This window comes from Manacus candei, unplaced genomic scaffold, assembly GCF_025592945.1.
Source record: "Manacus candei isolate 608988 ecotype Guabito, Panama unplaced genomic scaffold, ASM2559294v1 h1tg000042l, whole genome shotgun sequence".
NCBI lineage: Eukaryota > Metazoa > Chordata > Aves > Passeriformes > Pipridae > Manacus > Manacus candei.
Genome location: NW_026138090.1, coordinates 3,565,764 through 3,590,389, shown reverse-complemented (window position 1 = coordinate 3,590,389; position 24,626 = coordinate 3,565,764). Strand labels below are relative to the sequence as shown.

Sequence of the window (24,626 nt, the reverse complement as noted above, 5' to 3'; positions counted from 1 at the left end):
TCCCTTGGGAATGAATCCTGGAGAAGGTGTGAGTTTTCTGCAGGGGGTTTTGGTGCTCCAGGGTGGGTGGGCTGTGTTCTCTCTGTGTTTCCCGGGTTTCCTCTATTTAAGAAACCTGCTCTTGCATAACTGCACAAAGCTAAACACACATTCATAAAGCATGTCCACCCACACACAGAAAGTGCAGCTAAAACACGCAGGCTGGAACAAAGAGCCACCTTACAGTGCCCTAGAGATACATAACTACAAGTACAGGGGCAATAAGGCATATTTAATGCTTCTTTTAAAATTTTTTTTATGTCAAAGTACCAAACCTGGAATAATTAAGTTTGCATTCAACTTGCAAGGAGTCTCACTGTTGGAAAGGCTCAGCTCAGTAACTACAAATTCATCACTGCAAAGAGCATGGTGTCATTGTCTACAACAGGATCCAGTTCAAGGCAAATCCTGAGCAAGGTCAAACTACACACAGATATTGGCTGGATCAAGGTAACCATCTCTCTCCTGTCCCGCTCTCCATTTTAACCCTGTATTCCCTACTAGTAACTTTCTGCCCCTTAGTTTCTATTTCTCCTGTAAAATCCATCTCAAATCTCATAAACAACATTTGAATTTCAAACTAATACAACTTCCTGAAATGTGACATTAAACAAAATTCAGCATTTAGTTACTGGAGTACTAAACATCTTAATTTTTCCCAAATTCGTTATATTTATTTTTGCCAAAAGATGGTCTTATATTTACCAAAAGAAAAAGAATTTTTTTTTAACAGACCTGAATGATATTATAAGAGAAATCCTCAGATAGGAAGAAAAATGTATAGGCTAGGAGGGAAATGTTATAAATTGTACTTTAATAAGAGAGGAAACCCAACTTTCTGAAGTTACCACGTGTGTGACTATCTCATGTTAATAATATTTTGCATTTCTTGTTTAATTTAAAGATGTCTTTCACTTTATTTTTGGCAAAACATATCCAAACTGGAAGCATTGCCTTTAATTAGGAGAAGCAAGTGCTGGATCTATGAATGGAAGCATTTGTAGGAAGTAATGCAACCAGGATTATCTTGTTGAACAAGCTGTTGGAGTCTCATGGAAAGCATTGTGAAATGTTATGGGCTGAGCAGAGTCTCTGTGCACACGGGATTGCAGGCAGCATGAGGGATGCAACTCCAGCAGGAGACAGGGATGGAAGAAAGATGTGTAAAGGTGCTGAGGTGCAAAACACATCCCACATTTTAGCCTGGTTTCCTTAAGGACTTTTGTGATTCCTCTGTCTCCATCTGTCCCCACAAATGGTCCAGTGGCCAATTTCTATCAATTTTGAACTAAAAATCAAATATATGAATCAGCTGCATTTTTTTTTGTGAAAAACAATGGTTGGCTGGAAGAAAAGCAGAGTGTGAAATTAGTGCCTTCCCTATTAACCAACAGTGTAAGGGGGATAGTTGCCTGTTCTGCTTGTCCTTCTGGCTGACCAGATATGAGCTGGCACAACTCAAAATTATCCCCAGGAGGTTGTGCCTTGCCTTGCCCATGACTGAGGAACAGAGAGAAGGAGTTTGATGATGAAAGGACACATGGAAGGGATGTGAGCTTAATGCAAGGGACTCTGTAGACACAGGGGATTTGGAGTTTGGAAAACACTTTGGTTTCCTATTTTATGCAGTGTTTATTTGTTTTAGCCTCTGCTTCGGCTCCTTCTGGTCCTTTTTCCACAGAGATACTCAGTCCTGCAGTTCTTCCCCATGAAGATCCTCTCCCTGCACAGCCTGGGTATTGTGGGTGCAAGGCATGTGCTGAAAATACTGACTCCCATAAAGGGATACTGCAGGATACCAAGAGTGAGATACAAAGGAATGTCCCACCAGGGAAGACCTCCTCCTCCTCCTCCTCCTGCTCCTTGATTATAGCTGTGGTTTTCAGCCCATCACCCTGGAGTCCCTGGAGGTCTCCCTGAGGATGAACACTTAGGTCTGTAAAGGGTGACCAAGACAAGCAGCACAAATTTCCCATCTGAGCTTCTGCATTTCTGCTGTGACTGAGAAATGCTGAAAGCCACTGTTTTCCCTTGTTTTACAGCAGCATCTTTAGGCCTGGAGACCTGAACCTCAGTGTAACACACTCATCCTGCCAACATGCCTCCTCCCTTTCCCTGCTCTCCTTCCAGCCTCGGGATGGATGGGAGAAAAACCACTTGAGGAGGCTCTTGTTGCTGAAGGATATCCCTGCAGTGGGCACTGAGCACGAGGGAGAACCTCCTGCCTGGGAAGGACCTTTTGCAGGCAGAAGTCTTTGCTGGAGGAGCCTCAGAGGAAAATGGAGCAGCACGAGCAGGACACGGTGGTGTTCTTGGGCTCCAGAGGTTCCTGATAGCTGGTTAATGCCATTCCAAACAGAAACCTGTTTCTTGAGCTGTAAATGTCAGACACCAGACTGATGGTTACACGTGGCAGTTGCAGGTGTCTGGAACAACTCCAGTTAATGTATTTCAGGGTTGGGTCCTGTTTTTCCCCTATGTTAAATTTAAAGAGGGCTTTGCAACCACGAAAGTCAATACAGCCCTGAATTCCTGACACATGAAAGCTGTAGGCTGAATAACTTATTAGCACCCTCAGTAATGAAAAACACTTCAATATTTAGGACTAATGCAGATTTCCTACTGAAAAAAAAAAATATCTGTAAACAGCATCTGCAGCCATGTGCTCAACTTAATAATTAGGGAGAATTATCTTTGCTATATGTATTAAAACAACATAATTGAAGTTAAGAAATTATTTGTCCATATTAGAGAGAAGCAGATACTCTTTTGCTTAGGAAATGAACATCAAGTGGAGTAACTGCTTCCATACCTAGAAGAATCTCAGGCTGAATAAGAAAAATGAGAACCAGATGCCCAAATGTTACATACCAGTTTCTGTTCCCCACCTTGAGAGCCCAGCGTGGAGCAGTCTCCATCCTTGGCCAGCACTCCAGTTCCTCCCTTGAACGCACACAGCAGAGGCTGGGAGGGTCTCAGATGTTCACAGGTTTATGGAAAAGGCCCTTTTTCCTAAAACACCAGGAAAAATGCTGAGCGTGATCTGAGGAGTGAAGTAAAAGGGTGGTTTCTTTACTGATTGCCAGGGTGTTTCAGATGTTGAGTATTTTATTTAGAAATCCACGCTAATTCCCTAATAGCTTATCCAGTAAATAAATCACAATCACTGGAAGGAGTCATCATCAATTGCCACTTAGGGCCATACAGGCCCAACCGGTGAAACAGCAGCAATTAGCACCCATTAGCACTTATTTTCAAGTCTTCTTCGTGGAAAAGGATCATCAAAAACAACTCAAAAGTGTCCAAATTAACCCAAGTTGTTTGACGGTTTCATGTTTCTGACTCAAACTCATTTGTAGTTTACCTGTGAGGTAGCAGAACATAGGCAAGGCTTGTGCAGACTTGGGTTTGGGAATTTATTTCTATAATGGCTTATAAAAGAAATTTGTGCTGAAGATTTTCCTGCCTTCAGGGCATTCACCACAGATATTTCTCATGGACTCATTACCCACTGCTAGAGAAACCACTACTGCAGCCTTTCCTTCAGGAGGGGCCTTTCAGAGCATCTCACTCATGCCCATCTCTCCATTTATCTGCTTATTTTCATGATGTTTGAGAAAGCTCTTGATCAAATTAGGTTAAAAATGGAGAGGAGTTGAGCAATAATTCCATCATATGTATTTTTCTATAATTAAGAATTGCCAGCAAATGACATTAGTGCCTTTCTTTTGTTTGTTCCTTTACTAGTGGTATTCACACTCCAAAGAACAGCAAATCCCACAAGGCAAACCCTTAGAGACAGAGGGCTTCCAGCACAACAATTTCCTCCCCTTTCCGTGCCTGATCCCATTCTGCATCTCCTTTTCAAAAGATCCTCTATCCTTTTTCCGGTGTATGCAAGTACAAAGGATATCAGATGAGCTTTCTTCCCCTTGCTGTGAGATAAGAGAGAAAAACCTGTCTCCAGGCGATCAGAATCTGTCACCAAGCCCACAGGGTCTTTTTGCAGCTCACTGGTGCCAATCAAATGGTTTCTATGAGAGACTAACTGCTATTCCTGGACTCTGGCTGACTCCTTGGTGTGGATCATTGCCTCCTGGAAAAGGGAGAAAACCCAAATGCAAACCCAGTGCTGGAGCTGAATTCCCCCTCCTCCTCATCCCTGTGCACTGAGGAGGGCTGACCCACCACATCCCAAAAAGGGATGGTGGCAGCCACGTGTACATAGGAAAGCACTGAGGGCTTCCATCTGGAATCAGTGAAATCAAGCAGGATACCACTTTGAAAGGGCCTGTGGCATCCACAGATGAGATCTGAAGTTTGAGGGGGGTTTGCCTCACTGAATAAGGCAGAAATTTTCACACCATCTGGAAGGTGAGAAATAGGATGAGGAAGGGTCTCATGGAAGACTGAGCATAAGCAACATTATTCCTGCAGATTCCCCACACTCCCCTTGTATCTTGCCTTAGGGCTGGGATTATTTTCTCCTCTGAGGTCTCACTCTGCTCATCTTTGCTATGTATTAGCTGATTTGATTTGGAAACAACATGGACCTCATCCCCTTATCCCACGTTGAAGAATTCAGATTTTGCCGTTTCTAATGAATCACATTTTCTTGTGATAACAACAAACTGCCCCATGGGTGAAAAATGCATGGAGAAAAAAGTCCTCCCTGACCCTGGACCCAGGACACAAGGGGCACCTTCATGCTGAAAGAGCCAGAATGCCCATTTAGGTGCCTAAGCAGAGATAGATGGGGAGAAACACAGAATCACAGAATATGCTGAGTTGGAAGGGACCCACAAGGATCATTGAGTCCAACCCTTAGCCCGGCACAGAACCATCCCCAAGAGTCACACCATGTGCCTGAGAGTATCATCCAAGTGCTTCTTGAACTCTGTCAGGCTTGGTGCTGTGAGCTGGGGAGCCTGTTCCAGTGCCCAACCACCCTCTGGGGGAAGAACCTCTTTCTAATATCCAACCCAAGGCTCTCCTGACACAACCTCAGGCCATTCCCTTGGGTCCTATCACTGGTCACCATAGAGATCAGTGCCTGTTCCTCTTCTTCCCCTCCCAAGGAAGTTGTAACTGCAATGAGGTCTCCCCTCAGTCTCCTCCAGGCTGAGCAGACCAAGTGCCCTCAGCCACTCCTCATACGGCTTCCCCTCCAGGCCCTTCACTATCTCTGCATTTGTGGAGAGCAGGGACTGGAGGCAGCTCTCAGTGCATTCCTGACCCCAAACCCAGGACACAAGGAGCATCTTGCTGTCACAGAATCAGCAAGCAATAATTTGGAAAAGCCAGCTGGAGAAGGCAGGTCAGCCCCTTTGCTGCCTTCTACCCTCCATTGCCCTTCAAAGATGGTATCACAGGCCAAGTTGTTCCTTCTGGGATTAGAGCCTGACATCCACTGCAGTTAGAAAAACATGTTCCATTATTACAGTAATTTTCTCTAAGCTCTTGGAGTTCACAGCTGTCCTCCACCTCTGGGGTGCTCCTTGAAGCAATCTGTCTGGCACTGGACCATGTCTTCTATGAGGAAAGGCAGAGAGAGCTGGGAGTGTTTCACCTGCAGAAGAGAAGGCTCAGAGAGATCTCATGAATCTGTGTAACTATGGTAAGTTGAATACGAGTCAGCAGTGCCCTGGCAGCCAGGAGGGCCAACTGTGTCCTGGGGGCCATCAGCCCAGCATCACCAGCCAGGTGAGGGAGGGGATTGCCCTGCTCTGCTCTGCACTGGGGTGGCCTCACCTTGAATATTGAGGCAGTTTTGGGCACCACAATATAAGAAGGACATCAGACTATCAGAGTGTGTGCAGGATCCCTGGGGAAGTGCTCACAGCACCAAGCCTGACAGAGTTCAAGGAGAGTCTGGATGATGCTTTTAGTCATAGAGTTTTAGTTTTTAGGTAGCTCTGTGAGGAGCAGGGAGGTGGACACAGTGATCCTTATGGATCCCTTCTAACTTGAAGCATTCTGTGGTTCTTTATTCAATCTTTGGCCGCTCTCCAATGACCGAGGTATTTCTTGCAACATTGTGCCTAAAGTGACACATGGCAGCACAACATCCCCTCATCAAACAAAGTAATGTCTCATTTCTTCCATCCCTCTCTCCTGCTAGCCCAGAATGACACCTGCCTTTATCCTCCCCCAACAGCTTATTATTGCCTTGCATTTAATGGTCTCTACTGTAACTTATCCACTCCCACTGTCCTGCTGCTCTGCCAGCTCTCACCCATTTCGTACTCGAATGTCTGATTTCTCCTCCTAACTACAGCTCTTTGCACTCGCCTTTATCAAATTTCTCCTCGTTATTTCAGGCCATTTTTCCTGGGGATTATGGCCATTTGGAATTCTGATACAGCCCTCCGAAGTGCCTGAGTGTGTTCTCAAGTCACTGCCAACCGCAGGGTTTTACACAGGCTGTTACTGTCACTGCTCCAGCCATTAATGAAGTCACAGAAAAACACAGACCCTGCAATAAAGTGCACAGTGGTCTCACGATGCCCTCTCTGGCTACACACCAATAGCCATTCCAAGTGCAATTTTTCTGCTAAGTTGTGTTACTTTAGCTCATTTCCTTCTCTTTCTTGTAAAAAGGATAAAGGATACAGTTAGGCAAAGGAAACATTAACCGCATCAGTTTTCTCTGAATCATCCGTCATTTTTTCTCCATCCCCTCATCTTTTCACACTTAATCATGTGCCTTTCCTTCAGACTTCTGCAGTTTTCATTTTGACTGAGCCTTAGAAGCCCTCACTATGCCATTTTCCCTTCGCATTAGGAGATCTGCCATTAAAAAAGCACCTTCCTTGAGTTATCCCACCTATCCTCTCCCAAATGGACCCTGGCATCAACCCCCCCACTTAGCAAAACTGCCTATTGAGGTCCTTATTCTGCTTCTTTCATCTCCCTGCTTTCTCCACAGCACCAAATGCCAACTCCACAGCCACTTTTTACCCAAATTACCTCTGAATTTACAAGTTTTAACCACATCAAATAAGCCTGACTGTAACCCAGAACAGCCAACTCCAGAATAACACTCTGTATGTTCTGAATTACAAACTGTCCTCTGGGAAAAAAAAAAAAATCTATTAACTCTTTGTCTTTTCAAGGCTTTCCATGTTAGGAACCTTCCCAACAGATACCCAGGTAGTGAATATCTCCCGTTTCCAGCAGACTTCATTGTTTGGGAATACTGGTGGATGAAAAATTGGGCACAAGCTGGCAATGTGTGTGCTCACATCCCAGAAAGCCAGCTGTGTCCTGGGCTGCATCACAAGAACCATGGGCAGCAGGTTGAGGGAGGGGGTTCTGCCCCTCTGCTCTCATGAGCCCCCACCTGGAGTGCTGCTTCCAGCTCCGGGGTCCTCGGCACAGGAAGGACACAGACCTGTCAGAGCGAGTCCAGAGGAGGCCTCAAAAAATCATCCTAAGGCTGGAACACCTCTCTAATGAGGAAAGGCTGAGAGAGGTGGGGAAAGCTGAGGAAAGCTCTGGGGAGATCATAGTGCAGCCTTTCAGTACTTAAAAGGGGCTTATAGGAAACACAAATAGAGAATTTTACAGGGCCTGTAGAGACAGGACAAGGGGCAGCAGCTTTAAACTGAAAGAGAGTCAGTTTAAACATTAAGTAAGAAATTTTTCATGATGAATTCGGTGAGACATAGGAAGAGGGTGCCCAGAGAAGTTGTGAATGCCCCATTCCTGGAATTGTTTGAGGACTAGATGACTTTTAACAGTCCATTCCAGCCCAAACCATTTTGTGATTCCATGTTACCCAAGCTTTAGTACTACAGACTAGGTTGATGTTCAGCATCGAGCCTCCAGCCTTTTCTGAGCAAAAAGTCTCTGTTCCAGTGCTGCACTTTATCTCCTGAAGTCTCTGCAATGCCCAGCAATCATTTTTTACATATATTGACAAAGAGTTCCTCCTGTGTACTCCTCATACTGGTGTACAGACGTTTTAGCTTCACATGGTGCCTCATTCTCTCTCCTGGATCTTACAGTCCCAGCTCCAATGAATAATTCGTTTACGTCAAGGAAGTGCAACAGTCTGTCAGGACACAGAGTTTCACAGCAGAAGCTAAGATAGAACCCAAAATTTCAAGCCCCTCCACCAGCTGCATTTAAGCCCTAAAGACTAGAAATAACAAGTATTGATTATTCTCTTTCTCTTGGCCAGTAATGCTGTTTAGGAGTCACAAATCTCTCCTGAAAGTTCATTTGTAACTAGCTTGCTTCCCTGGAGAAAGGTTCTGAGCAGTCAGCATTTCTGACCAATCAGCCAAGCAAACTTTCCTTACAAGCTGCCAAAACACATCCTTGGAAGAAGCCTGGTCAGCTATTAAGAAGACCTTAGAACAGTTAAAATACTATTGGCACCCAGATAGTACATTGCTGCAATTGTTCACACAGACAAATACAGTGGGAAATCTCTCCCCTTAACTTCCCTCCTCCCCTTCCTCCAAAAATAGAACCAAAACCCCCAAAACCAGACTTACTGCAGTGCCAAAGTCCTTTTTACTATAAAAATCCGTAATCACACATAATTGCTTAAGGGCTCTGTGTCTTTGAGAAAGCTTCAGGTCTGCACAAAACACTCCAATTATGGCAACAAGTCTTATTTTAACCCTATATAATTTCAGGATGACCCCAAGTTGGAGACTTTCTCTTTACAGAGGTCATCAAATTCAAATAGAAATAAAACACTGTTAATATAACATCCAGATAAGCTTTTGCTAAGATAGGTTTATTAAGCCTCTAAACATCAGTGTTAACAAGTATCCTTTTATACTCACTGACAAACACCCTGTGGTCCACCAGTTTGTGAAAGCTGAACTCACTCATGCACAGAGGCACCAGAAGTATTTTTACACAGCTTTGTGCCTTGCTATTACCCATCTCCACACCACCACTGATCTATTTTGGAGTCCCTTCACCTGAAAGTCTGAAACCATGGCAGTTGTCTAATGGTCTCTGTTGCTCAAATGGGCACTTGAACTGCATCTCACAGGGTACCTTTTTTTCCACATCCTGGACATGAGCAGCAGGGGAGTGCATGACAATGAGATACATGAAATTAATTCCTACCTAAGGGTGTCAGATGCAGTTATGTGCATTTTTACAGGCCATACCCTGTGACCAGACTCCAACAAGCACTACTGATTTTACTGAGATCAGAGCTGGCTATTACTCCCCTACTCTTAGGGTTTGGGTTGGGGTTTTTTTTAGATATTGTAGAGCACCACTCAAAAATGTGTCTTTGTAAGAGCGAGAGAAAAGTGGACAGGGGGAGATTTTAAAATTCAGATCAGTATTATCCGTGCTGCTGCTGCTGCCAATTCTGACCTTAACATTTACCCAAATAAGAGACTGGTGGGCAAGGAAAGACGTGGGCAACACTGGAGAAAGAAGTCAAAGGAGTACAAACAGAATGGACAGTCTGCAGCCCTGAAGTACAGGAGTGTTATTCCAAATCATGAACTAAGCCAGTACTGGTTAACAAATTCTACTCATGGTGTCACTGGAATTCTGACCCCCACTATCCATCTGGGAGATTAAATATTGCAAGCGTTGGCTGTGGAACAATCAGGATTTTCCTTGGCACTCCTGGCAGAGCTGCAGTCCAAGAACTGAATCTCCCTGCTCAAGCCATGAGACACAGACAGCCTTGTGAAGGGTTTGGCAAGCACAGGATCTGTATAAAATGACTGCACATTACCTCCCTCTAAAACTGCTCATGTTTGTCATCTAGATGAGATTGCAAGTGTCTTTATATAGTGTTTTAAGCATATAATTAAGAATATATAGTCTATAGTTGGCCCTTGCTCAGCCAACTCTGATCATACAATTGAATCACGTGAACAAGGACCTGAACAATTGGAATTCTGTATTTTTAAATTTCTGTATGATGGCTAGAGCCAGAAACTGCTTTTATGATGACCTGAAATAGAATTAGAACAGTGTCATATACCATTCAGTGTAAAAGTGATCTGAAGCATTTTCAGTCTATCAACATGAGCTTCCTCACCTCCCCAAAAGGAGTATGTTCATTCATTAGCCTTGCAGATCAAAAGGTCACATGGGATCAGAATTCTTTTAGAAGAGTATTCTTTAATCTAGCAGACAAACAAAATCACTATCTGGTTACCTGAAGCTGAGGAAAGAAGTAAAGTACATCTAAAGTAAGTATTTAAGCTGTAAGGATATGGTATTTTGGGGGACCTCATTATGTAGGACAGATTTTTATAGTGGGGACTGTTTCTGTACCAGGACCTGAACATGGGACTAGTGTTTTTGCTGTGCTACCTTTTATGGCTCTTTATTGAGATTAAACCCAGAGGAAGTGGGAGAAGTTCCTGCAACTCCAAAATAACGTGGTATCAGTGTTTGGTAGCTTGGTTGAGCAGTCCATGAATTCAGATTTGGCATCTGTCAGCATATCACAGGGGAGAAAAACTCCAGCCTACTCACCTAAAGGGACACTCCAGAGTGCAGAGAGTCCCAGCAAACTGGTCCCATCACTGTGTATGTTCTGGTGAATATCCATCAAAGAAAGCTGAGATAATGGTAAATTAATTTGTGGAGCCTACATGAAAGATTCAGGAAACTATCTTACAGCTTTAAACCAAGACTCTGTATTTTTAAAGACAATAATCTGTAGTTCAGAAGCATTTATGAATCCATTGGAAGTTTCAGGGCATCATCTGTATAAAGGAAGCATGGTTAGATAATCACATCAGTTTAAGTTATGGCTAGAACCTTAAAAGGAAAAGGAAAGCTTTGTTGATTTTTTTACACTTTGAAGTTCCTACCTGATTTAGAGACATTTAGACTCAAATAATCCCTCTGATAAGGGTGAGAAACACTCATCCAAAGTCCTACAATATGGCAGGATTAGGTATAGCCCAGCCCTGAGTTAATGGTCATGTAATTTGTGTACAAAAAGCTCTTGAGAAGCAGGTTCCAGTGCTTCAAAGGCAGAGCATGTCCTGTACTGACTCCAGGAGCCTCAGTCTGTGATGTTCCACCGATGTGTTTCATAGAATGGGATTCTTAAACTGCATAATCTTCAACTAGAGTAATTTTTCATTCAAAAGTGAAGTGAAATAAAGACACTAAGTAATAATTTAACATCTAAGCTCAGATTTAACATCCAAGAAGAGATTGTAACCAAGCACCACTCCAAACTGACAGCAAAAGCAAGGCAAAGAAACATGAACTGCTTTATATACACAGAGAGTATCACATGACTGGTGTGAAACAAGAACCAATTTCCAGGGGCTCTGAGCATCTCCTTATGTCCCTTTTTTTTCCAATGGGAACTCTGCACACTGTTAAGAAATGACTGATGCCATGCAAACACCTGTATCCAAAAGTCAACTGCTTCTTCATCTGAACCTGTTCCCCTCCCCCACCTCCCAAATCACAGCAATTGGTAACAAGAGCTTCTGTTTCCCCAGATTTAGCCAGGCTTCCACTTAGGCACAAAACACGAGCTGCCACCAAATGAATACAGCATTTTAAGAGCTGAAAGAGCAATCATGTTCTTAGGAAACTCAGAGATGTGATACAAAAGAAATAAGACTGAGTCTGAATATAAAATTACAGGCTGATGTTATGTTTAACTATGTAGACTGTCACAGATGATGTCTAGTATGTAATCCTGTTACAAAAATAGGTTTCAGGAAAGTTTTTCTATGCAAATAAAATGAAATTTCGTGAAGTTTAACAAATTTCATCGCTTCAGTGACTCCGATAACACTACTTTACTTGAAATGCATTAAGAATTTCCAAGTCCTGATATGCAAAATTTTCAAACCTTAAGTAGTCTGCTGTAGCTATACCTGTTCTCTGAAATGAAGTATTAGTCCTCAAAGAAAAAAAAAAATCCTTTCTCCACTTTTTTATTTATTTCTTTTTTTACATAAAGGACAAGAAGTGCTCCCAAATGAAAATCAATTTACAATTTTAAAAGGTTACTACAGATAAAAATGTACATTCCTTTTTCTTTGTGACTATATTTTCAGCAAGACTGTGCCTAAACTCAGAGGATGCTTGATGTTTTAACTGCACAAGCATTACACGTTGCCATATTTATCAGTGAAGAGTCCAAAGGCAGAGCTCAGTGGCATCAGTCTTCACAATATGAGATGGGAAAGCAGTTGTTCATTGCACTCAGACTGTTGCTTGCTTGCACCTGGAATCCAGCGAGAACTCACCCTGACCTTTCATGTTTCCCTGAAAAAGCTTTTCTACACTTTTATATAAACCAAGAGACACAGAGGATGAACAGCTCTTCAGTTCTTTCATTGACTATAAAAAGCACGTTTTCTTTAAATCAATAGTTTAATAGTTATGCTAAATATAGCTTTAGCTGCATTTCTTGCTTGTAATTCAGTGTAATGCTTCTGGGTACCTCAGTCATCATCTTGCTGATTTCTCTTCTGTCAACAGAACAGGAGAGTTCATAATGTTAGGACACAGTTATCTGAAATAAGAGCACTAATAAATCATCACAAGTGTTTTCAGGTACAATGGATTAGACAATGACTGCGTTTCTAAGTCATTTTTTGAATGCTGAGAGATAATGTTTCCAGAAAATGGAACAGAGCAATATCAGTCCTCATCCCAAACTACAGGATTTTATTTCCAGTAAAGAACAAGATTTGCCCTGTGCATTAACTAATGGAATATACAAGAACCAGAAAACATGACAGTGGTGGCAAGAGCCAGTGATCAAGATGCAGATAACCTGCCCTCCCTTCCCTACCTCACAAAGATTCACATTTTCACATCACTGTTCATCAAAAGAATAAAGAAAGTGTATTGAAAAAGGAATAACTGTTTAGGGACTTTTCCTAATAGACTTACCGTCTAACTTTTAAAGGGGTTCTTAAAAGCATTAGCTCCAGGCATTCAGAAAGTACATTTCTATTTGCATTACAGTTGTGTTTACATTTAAATTAGAAAAGAAAACATCTTTCTAAAAAATTAGAAAGAAAACATCTTCAGTAAGGTGTCAAACTACATTCATTCCTTCCCATAAAGATAAAATCAATTAACTGAAGTGAGATCAGTAGGAAAGCTTGCTCTTCATCACTTCAAAAACAATTAGCCCAACAATACATTGTGTGATGGCTTCATACATTACTTTTTCCATAATTACATCATCCGTGTTAATTACATAAGCACAGTTCCAGGGACTTTGATGTTTCCATTTGACAAGGATGGCAGGTCAGGGATTTTTCCTGCCACTTCTTACCAGTTTAAGGAAGTCGATCAGTTTGTGAACATCCTCTCCTGTAGAAAGGTCCACAAAATCCTTGGGCAGTCTGTAGCTCAGGTACGGACTGGGCTGGACGGTGACTTTACTGTTCGTGCAGCGGAAAACTGGATAATCCTTTGGCAAAGACACCAAAATGTTTTGAACTCCTCTGTGAGACTGCCTGAGTCACGTTGCCAATGACTTTGTTTGGCGTTCATTCAACTAAGCTTGTGCTTTCTAAAAATTGTAGTTTTCTTCTTAAAACCTCTGCCCACTCCAGAGCAATTTAAAATGTCAAACACATTAAACAGTCAATTAACAGCTTTCATTCCCTTGCTGTAAAGTTCCTACAATGTATCAATTATTAATGTATTTAATATGCTGTGCTTAGAACAGTGCTGTAATAATGGAGCTATAAGCAACTTTGGGCAATAGTAGCTACACAAGTATCTGGATAGAGAAAAATCTTTTTGAAAGAATCCCCAAACTTGTCTTCACAGTTTCCTTGTTTAAACACATTTGCAACTATAACCTTACTGAAATTATAATCTAAACTTTCCAACCAATTTACTTACTGAAGGAAAAAATATCTCTATAAAAGAGCCAAAAATATCTCTAAATGCTCAACTTTAGCAACAGGTTTTGGGTAATTATATAATTTTCAGCTCAACACATTGACATGCAATTTAATTGCCCACTGTACAGCAATAAGGAGCTTCATTTTAAAGAGAGAAAATCAGTAACTTCACACCAGATTCTGTGATTGGATATAAGCTGAAACATGAAGACAAGTTATTCTGCTTTTCATACAGGCTTGCACTACAGAAAACTGTGTAAAGCGTCTGGCACGGAGAAAAAGAAACCCCCAAACAAAAATTTCGGTGTCCCACAGACAGCTCAAGAATTGGGAGTGTGTTTTAACAAAGGAGACGCAGCTTTTAGCAGGAAGATTCATGGAATGGGTTTTCATACAGTAACAGCCACAGTGTGAGACAGAGAAACTGGCCTGAATGACAGTCTGAGGAGTGGTGTTCCCTGTCAACGTGCTATGGAAATGGCCACAGGACTAAAGCAAAGCTCAAATGCTAAAATCAGCTCCAATAAATGACATTTCAGTTCCCTCTAATGCAGCTCAACAGCTAGAAACTAAAAGCCCACACTGACTTAGATATCTCTCCTCAAAAACGACCAAGTGTTTCCCCAGACCTACTAACGCACTTCTTTCCATCTCCCATCCGGCTGCCTGAGCAGTTGTTAAGATGTGAGGACTCTGTCTCAAGCATGAGGAAAAAAAACCCCTGGAATACAAAAAATGAAGACTATTCCTCCCTCTCTGTATTAAAGGGAAGTTAACTTGTTTTTATGGAGGCAAGGCTGCTTGGAAGAGAGATGGAAAAGCCCTGCTCTGCAAGTCCAGGGAGTTCAACCAGAGGACAGGGCTGCCCTGAGGGTATTCGAGATGAGGGGGAGACAGAAGTTAAGCTTCTTTTTGACTCCCCCCACCAGGCATGAAGCTGGAGATGTGGGAAACTGTATGACAAGACATCAGGAACAAAACAGAAGTTTGAGGGATCATACAGATAAGTAATACATTTTAAGAAAAAATTGAAAGGAGAGCATCAGAACTGCATAAAAGGAAGTTTCAGGGCGTCTTCTTTAGAAAGTGGTCAAAGCTGTGATATGGGCTCATACTGTTTGAACTAAAAATTCCCTTGCAGGCATCTAAAACTAGCAGGTGATACTTGTGGGGATATAACTAAGGAAGATTCTGCTTTACAAAGAGTTTAGGTGTCATGAGTTAAGGACCTTCACTTACTTCAAAATGGGGTTTGCATCACAATTTGATTATAAGAGCAAAAGACAGGGAAAAAAAAAGGCCATAACTGCTGTTGGACATTATTGAGCCTCCCTCACCTGTTCTGTTGCTTCCCCTTCACTCTGGTCTCCTTTCAGGTTTTTCCCAGAGGTCAGTTCTTCCCATGTAAAGAGCAGGGAGTCTGTTACTTCACCAAATGGGTTAAAATCTATTAACCAAATCTTACCCTGCAAAGGAACCACAGAAAAGTTAAAACAAATCACAGAGTTAAAACAAAACAAAAGAACTAAAAAAAAAAAAAAATCAGAATACACATACACTTGTATCATTACAGTGTGCTTAGTCTTTAGATAAAAAGATATCAAAACAAACTACCTGGTTTTAAGCACTTTAAATAGTCTAACATCCTTTACATTATACAGTTTTAAATCACAGCAAGCTATAATTTACTTATTTAAGTATTTTTTTTAAAAAACAAAATATCAAATAGAGCTCAAATAAACTGCATTTAGTTCTATGCCAGGTGCCACAGAAGTTCTGTCTAATCTCCATGGTCCTCCAAGATCCCCAGACAGCATGAACAAGGAATAAGGGAGGACACCAACAAAAACAAACAAAAAAACCTAAAACACAACCAAACAAATAAACCTAAACCACCTAAACAAGGATTTTCTTTTCCATCAAAAGCCACCTCAGCTCTACTGTAAACTCAGTTTTCCACAAGAATTGCTGTTCTTGGTCTCTGAAGGGACTCCAAAAACACAGAGCAGGGTCTAAAAAAGGCTAATGGAGCTCATGGAAGCACAAAGATGCTCTACAAATACAGATAAATACAGAATAACTTATAGGTATTTTTAACAGAGCCATTACTAGTAGTCCAGACCAGTTTCTCGTGCCTGAACTTTAATCTTTTTGTGTTCCAAACAGCTGTGTAGTGTGCACAACAGCACTCCTGCTACACAACTGAAAAATGAAAGCAGAGACTGACATATTAAAGGTAACAGAGACGTGTGTGTGGGAGGAAGAAAATGGGTTCCCTAAGTCACCTCAAGAAACAACCCCCAGCACAGGGCCATCTTTCCTTACCCAAGGAAGTGTCAACTATTCTAACAAAACAAAATATTGTAATAAATTATAATGAAATTTGACTACAGCTGCTACTGCAAAACAAGTATTACATCTGGAAGAAATCAGTTCTATCAAATATGGAAGGAAAAGGTTGCAGTCATATAAGCAGGACTGAAGAGTTTTACTGTGTTTATTAAAGATCAACTGGAATTGGAAAACAAACCTGAAGACTGTGTAGCTATTAACCATTCATTTTGCTTTCTCTTCCTTTCCCTCATTACTGAAGGATCTTCTTTCTTTAAAAGATCTTCCCCACCTTGATTCAAACAGCAAATATCTTCAATGACTTAAGGTACAGCCATCTGGTTTCTAACTCACAGAGATGCTTTTGCAGCCTTCAGCACAGAGTAACATGGAGACTGCCTCTCCCACCCACACAGCTAAGCCATCCCACAGGCACTAATACACTATGGAAGAGGAAATGCATGGAAACCCATCAGATAGAGAACAGAAGGGCTCTGGCTGCTCTGTTACCATCCACAGCCAGTTCCTCGAGCAGGTACAGGGAGTCCCAGCACAGGTGAGTCCCAGCACAGGTGAAACCAGTGATACTATCAGCAAACTGGAGCTGAGCCAGCACCCAACCAGCAGGTGTGTAGTTGCACACAGGGTTTCACAGGTCTCTCTCTCAGGGCAGGCCCACGGGGTACAGCTCCCCCAGGGCAAATTTTAAGAGGCCAAACCACGGCATCAGCAGTGCTGAAACCAGACAGCTACAAAAGAAACTGTGAAATGAGGGGGGTCAGTCCTGAGTGGTTTCTTACTTGTTTTGGAAGGGTGAAGAAGCCCAAGTCTGCATGGCTGAGTTGCAACACCTCTGCACTAATAGTGACACCGTCAGTGCAGAGCCAGCAGGGCAAACATCTGCTGTCATTTCCCATCTTTGGTCCTCCTCAAAAGGCCATCACAAATTCTCATTACAAGCCATGCTTTACTTTTGCTAATGGGGATGTCTTGTTAGCTCCAAGGCAGCACGAGGACTAATCTGGGATTTTAGATTCACTCTATCACACTGGAAAAATAAGCTAATGAACCAATTTAATCACAGACAGAAGCAATGGCTGGCAAAGTTCGTTCATCGGTTCAGAGAATCTTTCCTTGGATCAGAAACAGTAATACTTAATACTTCCCTACAAAAGTTCACAGAGATTCCTCTTCACCCCAAATACATCAAATAGCATTTCCACAGGAACACAAGATCATTTCTCTAGAGAAGAAATGTACCCTGGAAAAAAACTGAAGATTGGGTTTGAGACTCCTGAAAGCAACATGGTTTTTGTGAGCACCCAGCAGTGTTCCTCCACCCCTGCAGGCAGCAGTGCCCCATCTACACCACCAGCTGTTTCCTTGAGAGGATCTTAAATCTGCACAGAGCTTTGGTAGCTGCAAATTGATGAGAAGTGGCAAAACAAACTAAATATCTCTTTTCAGGGCTCATTAAAAGGAGTGTGTGTAACCCTGGGTCAGTAACCAAACTGTCTTTTCTTAAGATTAAATTCTCTTTCAACTCTTACATGCAATGTCATGATTTAAATGTTGTTTCAGATGACTTGCACTGTGTATCTAAAGAACAACAGTAAAGCTCTTTATCTGCCATCTTCTGCCTGTTTCTAGTAATCTTTGCCATGAGAAGTGCACAAGCCAGGAAAACAAAGTTGTGCATATCTGGAGCTGAAAAAAGAAATACATTTGTAATACATAAGATTTTTTTCTCATCCTAAAAGGAGGAACCAATAGATTTACCACACCATGCCACTTCACGCTTTGTTTTACTAGAGCATTAAGCAGCACACTGCTGAAAGGAAGTGCCTATGACACAGACTGCTTAAAGGAAGTTAAAGACAGATAAAATGCAAACTGAACTGTTACATCTCCCTAACTCCAGCTGCACCTTCCTGCACAGTGACAACACTCACAAGGCAGAGACACAAGCACTGGACTGCACGTTCACCAGAGCTGTGAGCCCACAGTGGGCTGGAGCCACTCACTGCATCTCCCTGCATTACCACAGTGACTTGCCTCAAACATGGTTCATTGGTCACACCTGGGAGACAACAAAGAACAACAGAACTGTCTCTCAGGCTTTGTCAGCTCTTGCACAACCACTGGGAGCTGCCACCCTCCATCTCAGCGAGCAGGACCTGTGGCACCCAACTCCATCCAGTCTCCCAAGGAACTGAAGCAAGCACAGGAAGGAGGCTGCTCTCACTCACAACCATATCAAACAACAAGCTGCTTCTCCAAGCTGAATATTTAGAGCTGAAAGTATTTAAAACAAGCAGACAGTGGACATTTCTCTCATTCTGTAGGTGAGGTTGCTGTGCAACCAGCACGATGAGGAGCACGGGCTCTGGAAATTAATCACGCTCACAAACACTCAATATTCTTTTGCTGCCTGTAACTAACACACAAAGGGAGAGATGAATAATGCAGTTGCAAACCACAGAAGTATGTGTGAAAGGAGGAGGATCTGACACACAAAGGGCTATCTGGCAGTTTACAAAACCTGAGGGTAAAAGGCACCGAGAGACGTCTACAAACAGATATATTTTATCTTGACAGACGAAGAAACACTGCTCATTTGAGACCCCACAGGCTGAAATCTTTTACTTCAATAATCTGTTTTCATGTCTCAGCTGTGAGGCAGAGAACCCAAAAGCAGAGTCTGGTTCAATGCTGAAGTGCTGCTCCTCATTTTCCCTGACAGCATCCTCATGTCTGAGGAGCTGAGCCTGGGCAGGTAATTTTCCTTTCAGCGTGGTTGTTCCCAGTCCCTACCTGGTTTTAGGTACCTACATTAAAAGCTGTGCTGAGAAACAGTACAGTAGTTGTTTTCCACATGAGGAACCATCCTGTTTAGTTTCTGTTTTGCAAGCCATGGGCATGATTTACTATTAAACAATTCCAAAATAGTTTAGCAACATTCAACTCAACTCAAATAAAGGCTTTCTCCAATCCCATAACTGTAAACATGTTAAACAGTGAGACTTAGAAATATAGAGAACAAAAGTCTGTAGCCATTGTTTTTGCATTTCTGGTTTAGGATTGGAAAAAAAATTAAGCGAAACACTTAATTTTCACACACTAATGTGATTCCTAAATCAGGTTTTCAGATTTAAGGCTAGGTAATGCATTTTTGGTTGTAGTTGCTTTTAAAACAATACATGTGTGCCTTTCAAGCACAATTCATCTGACTGAGTATTTCTCTCTACTGGCACTGGGAGAAGTCAAGGTGACTAACTTTGATATTGGCACGTGAAGTTCATAGAATTGTTAAGGTTGGAAAAGACCTTTAAGATCATAAATTCCAACCTTTAACCCAGCACCACTGCAGTCACCACTAAACCACATCCCTAAGTACCACATCTGTGTCTTTTAAATATTTGAGATGGAACATTTCTCCCCAACTCCATCACTATTTGGATGTTCAGGGTTCTGCCCACATCTCAGAACCACAGCTGGAGCAGCTGGAAAAGAAAAAATCGGCTTCCATCTGTCACAAACTGGATATGTCACATTCATATTCCCTTTTCACAATTATCCCTTCATATCCTAGGCTTCCACACATGAAGCACAAGTTACTATTTTCCAACCTCACACGGATAATCTGAAGAAATATTAATAAATTCTGATGAGCTCAGATGCTATAGGGAAAAACAACACATGGTGGGAAAAAAATAAAGCCCAGGGAAATATCTGTCTTAAAAGAAAATGCCCCAGATCTGTTTGTGTTTAAGAGACATTTGGACAATGCCCTTAATCAAAGAGTCACAGAATATCCTGAGTTGGAAGGGACTCACAAGGATCATCGAGTCCAACTCCTGGCCCTGCACAGAACAGCCCCAAGAATCCCACCATGTGCCTGAGAGAATTGTCCATAACATGCTTTAATTTTTGGTCAGCCCTGAACTGTTCAGGCAACTGTTCAGTTGGACTCAATGATTGTTGTAGGTCCCTTCCAACTGAAATAGTCGATTCAACTCTAAATTACTGCAGCAAAGACTCTCTGTGTCATAATGAAAACTAAGTTGCCTTCAGTAGATTCACAGAACCAACAGAATTGCAGCTGAAGCCAAAGTTCTTTGCTCTAGGACAGCTTCTCTGGAAGATACTAATAATCTGGAAGATGGTAAATAATTCACTGGCACAGTCATATTTACACCCCTAATCCTATTATTCTTTTACTGTAGATGGTGCTTAACATAGAAAAAGACTTGAAGAAAAGAATAACATCAAATAGGTTTTGGGGTTTTGTTTGGGGATTTGGGGGTTTTTTGTTTGGTTGTGTTTTATGTTTTGGTGGGATTTTTTTGTTTGTTTGTTTCTTTTTTTTTTTTTCCCAAAACCTCTTCTAGGAAGACAAAGCTATTATTTGCTTCATCTCAGCATTTCAGCGTTTTCACAGAATAAACAATTATATACAACCTATTGTTCACTTACCCTGCTGTCCCTGTACACATCAAAAACAACTGAAAAGGAGGAAAAAAAGTGTTAATCTTCAACAATATATATTTCAAGACATCTAAATCTGAATAGATACTTGTGTACACAGCACAATCTGCAAAGTCAATATGTCTAAAGAACTGCACGCCAGAATTAGGTTCATTTCCAAGAGGGAGCTGAAACATTTCAGAACCACTGTTAATGCACTGGGAGATTGGCTGCCGGGTTTTTCCATTTAATGCTGGTTTTCCTCTGTTGATTTTTCCCCCCAGTGAAGAACATTTGATAAACTCTAAGCCCAGAGAGAAGCTTATCTTTGACATTGCTGCTGTTTCATTTGCAGCAGAATGAAGAAATGGATCAAGACTCCACTGTGTTGGACATTGCACAAACATTTAACAAGAGAAAGTTCCTGCTTGAGGGAGATTAGGCCTTCAGCAGCTAAGAAGACAAAGAGGTTGTAGAACAAAGGGGTGGGTGCCATGTTTGATGTAACCCAGAGCAGACACAGCACACCTACTGATTACCAAGGACTCCTTCAAACAGCCCCCTTGACACAGTGACTGACACAAAGCTGCCTTGCCTGGCTCTGCTGCTCTTCCTCCCCTTGGCTTAATTAAACAGGAACCTCTGTACATGCAGCTTTCTATCAGCTGCTGTTCTGTGTGGTTAAACAAATCCTTGAGTTGTCTTTCTATTGAGCCAGGGAAATCCACAGATAAGCATTCAGGGCATGGCCACATGCAAAAGTTGTACCAGTTTAGCAGGAAGAAAAGGAAAAGAAAAAAACCCGAAAGCTTTAGAAAAGCCTCAGACAAATGCTGTATTGTCATTTCCTTCATGAATAAGGAAGGGAATATTTCAGCTAAGAGATTTCCCAATACATGTGGATAAACTAAACTCAGGATATGACTGCAGAACACTTGAGTCTCAGGAAGCTGCCCGTCAGGAACAGGGAATGTTGATTGATCACAACCATCCATGTAAGGCTTAATCTGACATTTCATGTGAGGTTGGCTGGGCTAAGGGCAAACCACAACTCCACAAAGCCAAAGTCAGGCACATATCTGGTTCTGACCATCCAGCCTAAATATCCCCACAGCTCCGGCACAAGCTCCCTTGCATCAATTTAAAATGTCACTCCAGGATTAAGTGCTCTGCTTTCTCAGGAAGAGGAGCCCTCAGTGGCTAATTCAGTCATCAATGCAAAGAGGAGCACAGCAACCCCAGGACTTCTTCTCCAGCTGTGCAACTGAACTTGGTGCCTGTACCATGTCCTCTCATTAGTCATATCCCACTTGCATGGAATGCTTGCATCTGAGCAAGCTTTTCTATCAAGTGAGGGCTGTCAGATTAAAGCAAGACCATGGCAGTCCATGAGAACAACGGCCTTTAGTGGGATCACATCCCTGGCAAGACTGCTGGCACGCTGGTGGCTACCTCAGGACACTCACAAACACTGAACAGAGGAGAAAACCTGAACTCTTCCCTCCTCTTAGGGGTCACCTCAGAGCAGGACTGTCCTGTGCCAGTGAGACTGGAGTAAAACTTCACCAGAAACTGCTCAAACAGAGGGTAAGCCAAGGCCCAGCTCTACAGCAAGTACCAATACCTCCAGAGCACTGTTTTACTGGGCTCTTATGAAAGGTATTTAGAAGGTTCTAACATAATTTAGAAGTATTTATAAAGCGTTCACCCATCTGTTATCCTACTGCTCTGACTCTGCAATGTTTCAGCTGCTCTGACTCAACTCTTCCATCTGGAGATGGTACCAGACCAACTGGAAAAAGCAGAGCAAACAGCATCAAAATCCCCAACGAAACAAGAAGTCAAGAAAAAAAAGCTGTAATACCTTTCCTTTTAAAAGCAAACAAACAAGCAAAGCCAGATTTTATTGTTAGTAACACATATGCTACCAGATCAAGGGAGATGATGGGGGATAAATGAAAGGTGGTAAAAAAAAAACAACCAAAACCACAAAAAACCAGAAAACATTTTCTGCATGACATTTCTCTGCAGATGGACCAGCATTTAGTGCCTCAGAACAAAAGGTTAACAAACCTTCATCCCAGAAGGTCACCCTGAAACCTCTTTTTCCCAGAAGGTAACTCAGATGCCATCCTTTACATAAGATGACACTTCAGACCTTTCAGTTCACCAGGCAGCAATTTCAGAGCCTAAATCTAGGCATCAATTTCCAAAAATAGTGCCCTGAATTCTTATCTATCAGTTGATTACATACCAGCTAAAATTACATTGGAACACAGAGGAAAATTAAAAGACAGTAATCAGAAATGTCAGATCTATATGACTGATCTTACTTCAAAACACAAGCTTATGGACCTGTTAAATTATTGTACTGATTTCCAGACTGCTACTCTTCTCCAAGCAGTGGTCCTTGAGAACTTCTCTGGATGGAAATAAAGGAACTCTGCAGAGTTAAATTATTAAGAATTCTGATATAACAAATACTGGCACTAGAAGGTATCTTTTTCAAACAGTCAGAGAGGACAGATCTACTTGGCTGCCCTGGTGGCTCAGCAAAACAACTAACCGTGTTCAAAACTTACCTAAAGGTTGAATTTTCAAAGCTTTAGAGAAGACAACACAACTACCAGACAGCTCTTATGTTTATGTATTTTACTGAACTGAGGTTTGGTCCATGCCAGACCCAATTTAAATTTCTTCCCCATGTTTTTCACCACTACTGATCACCTATCACAATGGAACTCTATTCTATTCTCACTAAACCATGTCAAGAAACTATTTCCAGTAGAATTTGCAAAGGACTTAACTTTTAAAGAACAACACAATTTACTTGGGCTGCTTAGGTGTATCAAATACTGTGGCCTTTATTCAAAAGGTTCAGCACCTAGACGGCTGTGCATTAATATTCTAAGAGAAATTATTAAAACTTCTTGAAACAAAATTTTAAAATACTTTATTCAAGAAATACACCAATAATTTAGCAGCAAACATCTGACAACATCTTTATAAACAAGTATTCTTCTTACTACTGAAAGCTTTTTGTCAAGCATCTCCTACTTTACTCCTCAGGTATAAAATTTTTCAAGTATAAGGGCAAAACGTCTTAAAAAAAATCATTATGCCTTTTGAAGGGATCTTTCACTCATTTACTGTGTTTTCCTGAAGAGCTCCAGCCTACTCCTTCAGGGTTTTTTTGTTGCCAATTTTACAGCCACTCCAAACCTTCGCTCCTCCAGATGCTAAAGCCACAAGAGCTGTAAGACTCTCCCAAGTTAAACAGGACCAAGCCTTGGGAAAGCAACAGCTGTGAAGAGAGAGATGCACATCCACAGATCTCCTTAAGATACTTACAGTCCTCATCCAAGAATTTATACTGTATGTGTTTCTCGAAGAACTCCTGTATGGCTCTGCAGATGTCCTCATGTTGCTTGGAGATGTGGTCGTAGTATTGGGTGTAGTCCCTCTGGGATATACCTGCCAATGATTTCAGCTGATTATAAAGGGCTCCAGGCATACAAAAAAACAAACCTGAAAAAATGCAGTTATCAGGCACATGCATGCCATCATTTATATTTCAGAAGATGGGGTTCTCCCAGGTTTCAACCATCACCAATGACTTACTCTTTAGCTTTATTCTCCTGTACTTAAAGTACTTCCATTAGGAACCTTGTCCTTGAACAGCCCTGTCCTACATTTTATATGCACATTCTTTGACTATTTTTAAGTGAATACCAGGAGGAACATTCACCTCTGTTTAAGTTTCTAGTTCCTGTCTTTTCCTTTCAGTTTTATTCCAGCTGGATACTGTGGTCAAAAACCTTGTTCTGCACATCAGAGGTAGGGACCACAATTTGGAACCATGAAATGAAAGAGGTAGAGGCTAAGCTCACACATTAGCAAGGATGATAGATCCTAGTGTACCACAGATTCTCATTTAACCAG

General features: G+C 41.8%; 1 protein-coding gene across 1 annotated transcript in view; it reads right to left on the bottom strand.

Annotated features, from left to right (window-relative positions):
* Positions 1-10,960: 10,960 nt before the first annotated feature.
* The window catches only part of CDC123 (cell division cycle 123), a 32,551-nt gene continuing 18,885 nt past the window's right edge, over positions 10,961-24,626 (bottom strand). The window contains exons 9-13 of the mRNA XM_051795199.1: positions 24,036-24,158; positions 20,694-20,722; positions 15,224-15,352; positions 13,307-13,444; positions 10,961-12,488 (exon numbers count right to left, since the gene is read on the bottom strand). Coding sequence (XP_051651159.1) covers positions 12,462-12,488; positions 13,307-13,444; positions 15,224-15,352; positions 20,694-20,722; positions 24,036-24,158 — 446 coding nt within the window. The 3' untranslated portion in view covers positions 10,961-12,461. The remainder of the gene's footprint in view (positions 12,489-13,306; positions 13,445-15,223; positions 15,353-20,693; positions 20,723-24,035; positions 24,159-24,626) is intronic.